At 42.4% G+C, this 11,826-nt stretch overlaps 1 protein-coding gene across 1 annotated transcript in view; it reads right to left on the minus strand.

The window, feature by feature from the left end:
* CD109 (CD109 molecule) overlaps positions 1 to 4,817 on the minus strand; it is a 120,685-nt gene extending 115,868 nt beyond the window's left edge. Inside the window, exons 1-2 of the mRNA XM_080665861.1 lie at positions 4,497 to 4,817; positions 3,184 to 3,356 (exon numbers count right to left, since the gene is read on the minus strand). Coding sequence (XP_080521987.1) covers positions 3,184 to 3,356; positions 4,497 to 4,579 — 256 coding nt within the window. The 5' untranslated portion in view covers positions 4,580 to 4,817. The remainder of the gene's footprint in view (positions 1 to 3,183; positions 3,357 to 4,496) is intronic.
* Between the last annotated feature and the right edge of the window lie 7,009 nt (positions 4,818 to 11,826).

Here is an 11,826-nt window from a genome sequence, read left to right on the forward strand (position 1 = left end):
TTTTCTGACACAAATTAAGCAAGAAATGCTTTCTAGTTATGGTGAAACACTGCCCTGCTCCAGGAATTTCTAAGACTAGGACTGCTAGAAACAGCCACTCAGAAACAGTTTCCACCCTTACCCAGCTCTGCTAGAAGATGAATCTTTATTAAAATAAACCTTTTCTTGGAAGGCCTAAGAAAGTGATGAAATAATCAGACCTAAAATGTATTTATTTTTGTTTATGTAGTTAAGAATAAAAATGAATCCTAGGAAGATCCATACCCCACTAGTTTAGAAGTCCTCTTTTATCTACATATAGTTACACCTGGAGAAGTCAGATAAAGCAAAGGATGTGAAAACAAGAAGGGAGAAATGTCTTGATCCTTAACTCCTCACATTCCAGGAAGCATCTGTTCTGAGAACAATGACTCACAGCCTCTGATAACAGAATAACATTCTCCTGTCAAAGAAGGACCAAGCTCCCAGCAATGGTGTTTTCAATGAAACTGTGTAGTAACAGTCAAAAACAGCCCCTGAAAGAGCAAATTTTCTCTTTCTTTTTCAAAAACCCATTCTGCAACCAGGATAGCGTTTTCCTACCCAGTCTTGAGCACTTTAGCCTTCCCAGAGGCATGTGACAGACTCTCCTCCCAAAAGAAAAATCTAAGAATAAAGTTAAAAACCAAGCCACAATAACATGCACCCCCAGAAAGGAGACTGATCATGGAAATTGCAGAAAAGACAATGCAGGGGAATAAAAGTATGCAAACTTCCAAGCAAAGCCCAAATATTTGTCAAAATCATCCAAATTTGCAATACAGAAAAACTGTCACACATGTAGAGCCAAAATAATAATTCTTAATAAATAATAATAAATGTGGAATTACCTTAAATATTGTCTACTGTGACTTAGTATTTCAATATTTTCTTTAGCCATTATCGTAAAACAAGGATTGATTCATTTTTAGAAATAATGGTTCAATAATGAAAATAGAGGTCTGTCTTCATGTAAAAAAGAAATGATGCTTCCTGCATCTTCTTCTTCAGTATTATTAAATTATATATTACTTATAATATTAACAGCTGTTGTTTACTGAGTGCCTAACAGGTGCTAGATACTGATTTTAACTTGATAACTGCCCTGGGAATTCAATTTCATTATTCCCATGTTACAGATGAGGAAATTGAAGCTCAGAACAGTTAAGTAATCTGCCCAAGATCACACAACTAGTGCTAAGATTCAAACTCAGAACTTAAGCTCTAACCAACATTTCCTTTTCCAGGAAAACAAAACTTCCCTTTTTCCTGACATTCTCCTATGAAAGACCAAGTGTCCTAGCCCCTGCACACATTACCTCTTCCTGACTCCCATCCCAAACATATACACCTAGTCAATCAACTTCCAGTGGAGAAAGAACCACAAATATAGGTCAACTTTGATTTTATCTCATTTCATGATGCTGTGAATTCCTCTATGCTGGTAGAGGATAAATATTTATACAATGAATTGTGGTGGAATCCCATCCATCCTTCATTATGTGCCCTACAAAACTTTTTTAATATAACTCTTAACATTTATAGAAATTTGTGCCTCAATTTCTGGCCACTGACTAAATCTAAACATGCTTCTGGTTAACAATGTTTATATTTAGGTTGGTAGGATTATGGGTGATTTTGGTTTATTTCCTTTACTTCCAGTGTTTATCAGGTTATAAGTACTGACCATATATTACTCTTTCAATTAGAAAAATATACAATAAATGTTATTTCGATTAAAAAATATTTAAGTATTTACCCCCCCCCAAAAAAAATTTTTCCCTTAGTATTGAAAAAGAAGACATTCATTGACCCAATTTAATCCTGGGCCAGGTAAGAACATAAACTTGAAACAAGAGATGTAGGTTCTTTTATAAATGGCTCCACTTTTACATTATCATTTTTGTTACTTTAAAAATTAAGAAATATTTCATAAAACTGGATTTTAGCTCTTGTGTTGCTCTTCTTTTCCTTCCCATAGGCCTATTTAGTAAAGTACTCTACACCCAATAAATATGGTTTAGTGTCAGACTGTTAGCTATATCCATTTCTTCTTCAGGGCACACATTCGCCTACATTCCCAAATCTCCTTTGTAAATGTGGCCATTGAAAGAGGAGCATAATGCCCTGACTGGTTTGGCTCAGTGGATAGAGCGTCGGCCTGCGGACTCAAGGGTCCCAGGTTCGATTCCGATCAAGGGCATGTACCTTGGTTGCGGGCACATCCTCAGTAGGGGGCGTGCAGGAGGCAGCTGATCAATGTTTCTCTCTCATGGAGGTTTCTAACTCTCTATCCCTCTCCCTTCCTCTCTGTAAAAAATCAATAAAATATATTTTTTAAAAAAAGAAAAAAAAAAAGAAAGAGGAGCATAAGTTAAATGAGCCACTTCTAGATCTAGCCCATAAAAACCTCCCCACATGAGAAAATCCATGCTCTTCCCCTGCAAACTTGGAAGCTACTTGTTAATGATGATGGAGCCACAAGATGGAAGGAACCTGGATCTCTGAATCGCCACTTGAAAGAACACCCAAAAATACCATTTTGGAATTTACGGAAGTAACAATTAAAAATATGCCGAAACAGGTTTGGCTCAGTGGATAGAGCGTCGGCCTGCGGACTGAAGGGTCCCGGGTTCGATTCCGGTCAAGGGCATGTACCTTGGTTGCGGGCACATCCCCAGTGGGGGATGTGCAGGAGGCAGCTGATCGATGTTTCTCTCTCATCGATGTTTCTAACTCTCTATCCCTCTCCCTTCCTCTCTGTAAAAAATCAATAAAATATTTAAAAAATAATAATAATAAAAAAATAAAAATATATTACGTGAGCCATTCCAAATTTGAGGTTTCACATGGCTTTATTAACATACTAGAGGCCCGATGCACGAATTCGTGCATGGGTGGGATCCCTCAGCCTGGCCAGCTATCGGGGCCAATTAGGGCCAAGCTGGCCGGGGGGCGGGGGGGGGGGGGGAGGGACCATGGGAGGTTGGTTGTGGGAGCACACTGACCACCAGGGGGCAGCTCCTGCACTGAGCATCAGTGCACATCATAGCGACCGGATGACCGGTCATTCGGTCTACTGGTCATAAGGGTTGCTTAGGCTTTTATATATATAGATTCCAATTACCATAGAAGAAGGGTAAAACTCAATGCTTTTTATCTTACCTTTTTCAAAGACTCCTTCTGCTTCCAGAACAGAGATAGTGAGGTTTGCTGTCATCTTGACCAGCTCTGCCTTCACAGTGACCGGTGAGGGGCTGTGCTCCAGGAGATGCACCCCAATAGTAACATTTCCTCCAGGCCTGATGGTTCCTGGAGCTGTCACCAGAAACCTGGGCCTAAAGAATTCCCAACAAGGAAAAATCCAAAGTTTTTTTTATCCTCCCATCACCATTCTTTTGTAATCCTCAAATTTTATAGACAGTGAGACAGACGCCCTATATTGTGCCAAATGCAATTGTTCCAATTAATATTGCCCTGCTGCTCCATTTAGCAGCTGCATTGAAATGCCATTGAAACAATAATTCCCATAAATTAATTTTAATGCAGTAATTCATGTACCACTAGAGTAGAACCTGTGTTATTACTTCCAAACTGCAAACAGCACAGGATGAGCCTCCATGCAGATGGCTTACACTGGGGCGTGCAGAAGTTATTGGCAATGTGCAAGCCTCTAAACTTCTATTTTACAGATGACCTCATCCCAGTGTGACTTTTTTTTTCCTTGGCTTAAACACACACACACACACACACACACACACACACACACACACGCAAGTACATACACACAGATTTTGCCTGTTTCTTATTCTAAACTTTATGTTTGGGCATTTGCCCAAGAAAAGATCATCTAACCAATACTACTGATTGAAATATACCATCAGACATTAAACTATCAGTGGCAAAATTTCCAGGTGTAGCAGAGCATAAAAATTGCTAAAACAGCACTTTCTCTGCCCAAGCTAGGGGTTAGAGCTCAACTACAAAAACCTTGAGAAGTGGGGCACTTTCCAGTATTTGGGTGCCTCCGTAGTTATCTTCCTACAGTGTCTGCACCTTAATCACGCATCAGCCACCCAAGACACACTTGCCCATGCCAAAGGTTGAGAAAAACTAGCACCATTTGTCTCTGAGAGAAGAAGGCAGGCACATTATTTGGGAGCAAACGGCTGAGAAAATGTAGAGGCAACGTGGACTAAAAATGACTCTCTTTAGAAAGTAGTGATGGCCAGAGAAACGCTTAAACAACTTCAAGGGTGAAGAAAATAACTATCTCATGGAAAACCAAGCTGAAGGGACACATGGGAAAACCACCAGGCCAGTGCCTGGCTGAGGGCTGCCGCCGCGGGGCCGTTCCCACCCGCTGCTGCACTACTGCTGCTCCTCTCGCAGCCCGCAGCCCGCAGCCCGCAGCCCGGGCCCAGGACAGCGCTGCCCGTCCCGCCCGCCCCGCGCACCCCGCGCGCCCGCGCTCCTACCCGGGGGCTGCGGCCAGCGCGGCGGTCCACACGGTCCACACGCAGATGAGGTGGGCGGCGGTCAGGCGCTGTGGGCCCCGCATCTCGCAGCGTCTGCCTGGACAACCGCGGGCTCCTGGGGAAATTCGCGGGCACTGCGGGGTGTGGCTTCCACCTCCTCCCTGATTTTTCCCCCCTGACTCGAGTTGAATAGTCTGAAATGGGCGCGCCTAAAACCGGAGTGAGAGATCTAAATTGAGACCGGACTTGGTGGCTCCACCCCTCCCACCCGCACCACAATGGCGCTTCTCGCTGCTCTGGCAAACATCGCAAATCCAGGAGGGTCAGAAAGCGGTCTCTAAATGAGGTCAGCCCAACCTGGGCCAAGCATCCCTATTCCCCACGGAGCGGGAGCGCCCGGGGCGCCCACTTCCCCAGCCCTCCGGGTTCCCCTGGCAGTTTACACTAGCGATCTACCGACGCGGCCAGGAGTGAGTAAACAGGCCCATCCTTGTGAGGAGAAATTCATAGCAGCTATGTGAAGTGGAAAAAAATTAATCATTGTCCTCAGACTCTGAGTCAGAATTTTAGAGACATGGCACACACACACACACACACACACACACACACACACACACACCAAACAGGGGTGTATTTACTGGGTAGTTGTTTCATGTATATGAATGTGCACCAGAGAAAACTTTATTACCTTAAAGCAAAAATCGAGATATATATACATATACATATATATATATATTTGCCTTACCAGGAAAATGTGGTTTTCTCAGCTTATAAAAGAAGAATCCTGGCACATGCAAGAATTAGGTGTTGCTACTTGGAACTCTGAGAAACAACTGGGGAGATGCTTTATACCTTGGGCTGTGTCTAAACACACTTGCCATTAGAACTGTAAAGCTTGCAGCAATTTGTATTAACTAGGACTGGGGTAGCTCTTCTGTTGGAAAGAAGGCTAATGGCCCCGGTGCCCAACCTTACTGATCTCCAGTTCCTCACTGTCCTGGCTTGTCAGCAGCTCCTTCCCCAGCAATTTGGCACTGCCACCATCTTCAGATGACTCAGGGTTCACCATGACTACACCATAAAGGCAAGGAACTGCCAGAAACTTCAAAAACAGGCACATTCAATCCCAGACAACTTAAAGTTTCTAATTCATGGAGAAAAGTTTTAGATGGTGACTTTTTCATATGGGGCAAAATGCAAAAGGAAAAGAGGCAGCAAACGGATGTCTCATGACAAACTTACGTGCTAAATGCGGGAAAGTAGCACCTAGACAAACTGTGGTTTTTGAAATCCAGGAACTTACTTTCCTCCCTTTCCTGTTCCACCCATTTTCACCCGGCTGAACAACTTTTGGAGGACCCTCATGTCCTTATGTCTCCTACAGGCAGCCTATCTTTAGTGGCTGACTTCCTGTACAGGCAGGGCTTGGGTATGGGGAAAAGTATATAAGTGGGTACAGATCCTGTTTCTGAAATAGCTGTTACTGCTAGTCTGGTCTCCTTATCTCTGTTGTTAAGAAAGAAGGACCAGGGACAAGTGTGAACCAAGTATCAAAGTCTAAATCGGTGCTTCTCAAACTCTATTGTGTGTGAGAATCACATTAACTGCAGACGGATTCAGCAGGTCTGAGATGGGGATTGAGATTCTGCTTTACTTCACCTTTCAGTGAGCCACAGAGTATCTACAGGTAGAGGTAATTTGGGGACACTTTGATGAGAAAAGGAAGCTGGAGAAAATTCTTTTCAAGCTTCATTTTATAAGATGAATCAATAAATTCAGGTTTATTCTAGAGTCAGGCAGATGTAAGAGGGACTCTAAAAAATTCATTGATAATGTTGCATTCCAAGAAGACTTCTAGAAAGGCTTAGAACCACCTAGTTGTTTTGTAAAATTAAATACATGCAGATTTTGAATTGATGCAACACAGTTATTGAAAAGCTTAACCATGCAGAAATTTAGCCATGTGGATTTTCACAGAGATGAAGCTATTACATGCTTTGCACAGAACAGCTACTCAATAAAAAATTAGTTAAAAGAATTAATGATCTTGCCCTGGATGGTTTGGCTCAGTGGATAGAGCATTGGCCTGCGGATAAGAAAATAGCTCAAGGATGCCCTAGCCCAGTGGTCGGCAAACTCATTAGTCAAGAGAGCCAAATATCAACAGTACAACGATTGAAATTGCTTTTGAGAGCCAAATTTTTTAAACTTAAACTTCTTCTAACACCACTTCTTCAAAATAGACTCGCCCAGGCAGTGGTATTTTGTGGAAGAGCCACACCCAAGGAGCCAAAGAGCCGCATGTGCCTCACAAGCCACAGTTTGCCGACCACTGCCCTAGCCGGTTTGGCTCAGTGAATAGAGCGTCAGCCTGTGGACTGAAGAGTCCCGGGTTCGATTCTGGTCAAGGGCACATGCCCAGGTTGCGGGCTCGATCCCCAATGGGGGGTGTGCATGAGGCGGCAGATCAATGATTTTCTCACATCATTAATGTTTCTATCTCTCTCTCTCCCTCTCCCTTCCTCTCTGAAATAAATAAAAATATTTTTTTTAAAGAAGAAGAAAATAGCTAAAGGAGTTAATCACAAGCAACCAGTATTACAAAAAAATGTTAGAGGGACTTGAGAAGGAGAAGGAAAAGAAGAAGAAGAGGAAGAAGAAGAAACCGAAATATTAATACCAAAATGTCAATAACTACATGCCTATCAATAATTACTTTAAATGTAAATTGATTAAATTCTCCAATTAAAACACATAGGGTGGCTGAATAGATAAGAAAATAAAAATATGGTGCCTAGAAGAGAGCCACCTCAGATAAAAAGGCATACACAGACGGAAAGTAAAGGGATGGAAAAAGATATTTCATGCAAATGGAAATGGAAAAAAAAATGCTGGGATAGCAATACATCAGACAAAATAGACTTTAAAACAAAGGCTAGCCAATTAGAGACAAAGAAGGACCCAATAATCCATTTTGGGGTATTTATCTGAAGAAACCCAAAACTAATTCAAAAGACATATGCATCCATATGTTCATTGCAGCATTATCTATAAACTAGAGGCCCAGCACACATGAAATCATGAGCGAGTAGCTCACTTCCGCTTGCCTCAGCTGGCAGCCCCACCCATCACTGCTCATAGCTCGCTACCCCGCCCCCGGTGAGAACCGCTGCTCGTTTGGTTATGACAGCATTACAGTGTGACAGCCACAGGCCTTTTATATAAGAGATAATAAAAGTGTGATATGCTAATTAGACTGGACAGCCAGACAACCTTCCAGACGACCTTCCAGACGAAGCCGGGGCTGCGAGGGCTGAGGAAAGCCACTGCAGCTGCGACGGCCAAGCCCCTTGCACAAATTTTGTGCATCAGGCCTCTAGTCTATATATATAAAACCCTAATATGTAAATAGACCAAACGGCAGAACAACCGAGTAACTGGTCGCTATGATGTACACTGACCACCAGTGGGCGTGCACGGAACATGGCACGCGTTGGCAGCAGGCGGCAGAGCGCAGAACATGGGGGGCATCGGCTGTGGCAGGATGGTGGAGCAGGTGAGCAGGGGTGCCAGACCAAGGCGGGGTGCCGGATGCTGTCATCAGGGCAAGCTGCTGGTGGTTACTGAAAATTCTTTGCTCCTGCAACAGCAGTGCCACCAGGCACTCGCACCTGCTGCTGGCACCGGCCCCAATTGCTCAGCACCATTAGCAGGTGCGAGCAGCAGCTGCCGGCCCCCTTCGCCCCTCAGGGCTTCTCCACCTCCCCCTGTTCCTGAAGGGCGATCAGGGCCGGCAGCTGCCTCTCACACCCACTGACAGTGCTGGCCCCACTCACACACACTCCTGGTGCCAGCCCCAATCACTCCGCACCATCAGCGGGTGTGAGCGGGGCCAGCACCGTCAGTGCGTGGGAGTGGCAACAGCAGGAGCGGGGCTGCTGGCAGGGGACCGGGGGCCACAGTGGGAAGGGCCGGGCAGGGACATGGAGGATGGGCCAAGAACCACCTCTGTGCTCACTGCAGCTTCGTGGCCCACAGTTCCTTTCAAGGTGCACGAATTCATGCACTGGGCCCCTAGTTTATAATGAAGATATGGAAGCAACCTAAGTGTCCATCAATAGACAAGTGGATAAAGACAAATGGTACAGCCCTGGCTTGTTTGGTAAAGTGGATAGAGCATTGGCCTATGGACTGAAGGGTCCCAGGTTCGATTCCAGTCAAGGGCACATGCCTGGGTTGCAGGCTCAATCCTCAGTGGGGGGCCTGCAGGAAGCAGCTGATAATCAATGATTCTTTCTCATCATTGATGTTTCTATCTCTCTCTCTCTCTCTTCCTGTCTGAAATCAATAAAAATATTTTTTAAATATATTTTATTGATTTTTTACAAAGAGGAAGGGAGAGGGACAGAGAGCCAGAAACATCGATGAAAGAGAAACATCAACCAGCTGCCTCCTGCACGCCTCCTACTGGGCATGTGCCCTTGACCGGAATCGAACCCAGGACTCCTCAGTCCAAAGGCCAACACTCTATCCACTGAGCCAAACCAGCTAGGGCAAAAAAAAAATTTTTTTTTTTAAAGATGTGGTACATATATACTATGGAACATTCCTCGGCCATAAAAAAAGAGTGTAATCTTGCCATTTGCAACAACATGGACAGACCTAAAGTTACTATGTTAAGTGAAATAAGTCATACAGAGAAAGACAAATACCATGTGATTTCACTTATATGTGGAATCTAAAAAACAGAATAAATGAACAAGCAAAACAGAAACAAACTAATAAATAACAGAGAACAACTGATGGTTGCCAGATGGGAGGAGAGTTGAGAGGATGGGTGAAAAGGGGGAAGGGATTAAAAAGTACAAATGTGTAACTACAGAGTAGTTACAAGGATGTAAAGTACAGCATAGGGAATATTATAATATTGTAATAACTATGTATGGTATCAGATGGGTACTACTTATAGGGGTGATCACTTTGTAATTTATATGAATATCTAATCACTATGCTGTACACCCAAAACTAATATAATATAGTATGGCAACTGTAATTGAAAAATAAAAAATTATTTTAAAATGTAAAAGATTTTTTAAGGAATTAAAAATTAATTAAGAAAAGCTGAAAATAGTCTGAGAGTAACAATAAAAAATTGGGTTAAATAATTATGGTATACTTATGTAACATTATAAAGTAATTTAAAAGTATGTTCTTGAATTGGAGACTATTTCATTATTTAGAAATAAATATTTATGATATACTGATGGGAGAAGTCTGTTTTATAAAACAGAATTCAAATATTATTCTATTTTTATAAAACTAAAGTATATTTATGTATATATACATATTATTAACATATGCATTGAAGAAAGGCATAAAGGATAGTCACCAAAATGTCATCAGTATCCTGGTGATTACCAAATCAGCCAATTTTCTCCAATAAGTATATATATTATTTTGTCTTTAGGAAGGAAATAATGAAAATGGTATTGTTTTGGTAAGTAGTCTTTAAGAGAGCATCTTGGCCCTAACTGGTTTGGTTCAGTGGATAGAGCGTTGGCCTGCGGACTCAAGGGTCCCAGGTTCGATTCTGGTCAAGGGCATGTACCTTGGTTGTGAGCACATACCCAGTAGGAAGTGTGCAAGAGGCAGCTGATCGATGTTTCTAACTCCTTCCCTCTCCCTTCCTCTCTGTAAAAAATCAATAAAATATATTATTTTTAAAAAAGAGAGAGAGCTTCTTGAAATAAAATTCATGAATTCTGATACCAAAAAAAGTATGTATCTGCCTCCCATGAACACTGAATGACCTTTGGCATAAGAACCCCACTCTACTATCCCATGTCCCGTCTGACCTGTCTTTAGAGTATAGATCGGTGAGAAAAGCAGAACCACTGTGAGACCTATGCAGTTATGGGAGCTGTGGAGCAGCCATTGCCCCTGCATCTAGTGTTGAGCCTAAAGTCACCCTTAGTCAGCCAGGAGAAAAAAGCTGAATGTGAACGAGAGCAAGGAAACATGAGGGAGAATTAGAACCCATGTCTCTACCTCCAGCTTTGATGTCACAGTAACCTGAAGAAGACACTACTATCTTTCACCCAATGCTGGGCCCAGAATTCAGAAAGCTCAAGGAGGAAATCCTCTGAGAACTAGAAGAACTACAAGCCCCATTGCCACCCCACACCCACCAAATCAACTAGCAGATCAATAAAAATATGGACAAATGGTCAATCTGACTCACACATTGCACCGACCTTCAGGCAGTAAAAAATATAGCTCTGCTATACTGCTCGCTTGCAAATTCACATAAATATCTCTTGCAGACAACACCAATTCAGAACCATATAGAGAGAGGAATTCTGACAAATTTAGCTCCATCTTAGAAAAGTCAGCATAATACAAAGTTACCAAAGTCTATGCCTTACCAACTTGCCATCTCTATATACCCCTTTAAGCCATACTTAACTTCAAAAAAAGACAATGGAAAAATAATGCTTTCACTTAATATGATGCAATTATCCCTCATACAACCAGAAACAACCTAACCCTCTCTCCAAGAGGATACAAATTCCCTTTAACCACCTGTGGGTGTTGTTCATGTCTCTTCTAGCTTTTCTAGCCGAATTTTCCTTTCATATCCTGTAACTTCAGTACTGAGGTATAAGGTTAACTACTATTAACTCATGTTAGAGGGTAGAGGAATGAGTAGGAAAAGGGAAAATATTGGTTAATACCATGGTCGGCAAACTGCAGCTCGTGAGCCACATGCGGCTCTTTGGCCCCTTGAGTGTGGCTCTTCCACAAAATACCACTGCCTGGGCGAGTCTATTTTGAAGAAGTGGCATTAGAAGAAATTTAAGTTTAAAAAATTTGGCTCTCAAAAGAAATTTCAATCGTTGTACTGTTATTTGGCTCTGTTGACTAATGAGTTTGCCGACCACTGGGTTAATATATAAATAAATATATTTATACCAAAACAAGAAGGAAATACAAATAACTATTACAGTCCTTATTTTTGCTACTGGTGGCATGGTAGTAGATGGTATTTATAATGACCTTCTCCCTCTACCTATTTTTGTGCTCTCAGTAAGCACCTAAGCCAGTCTTCACACAGTGGGGTGATCCAAATCTTTATTCCTGAAGGGTCTGAGCCATTAGCAGTCCTCCTGGTATTGTTTTCTATTGATTTGAATCACAGGACCTGGGAAGAGTAAGAGTGTCCCAGTATATCTTCTGCATTCCAGAAATACTCCTTACTTCCTTTGTATAGTAGCAACTCCTTGACAATCAGGATCATTCAATCATCCAGCCAATAGAGTAACCCCTTCTT

Source organism: Plecotus auritus, assembly GCF_963455305.1.
Source record: "Plecotus auritus genome assembly, chromosome: 4".
In the NCBI taxonomy this organism is placed as follows: domain Eukaryota; kingdom Metazoa; phylum Chordata; class Mammalia; order Chiroptera; family Vespertilionidae; genus Plecotus; species Plecotus auritus.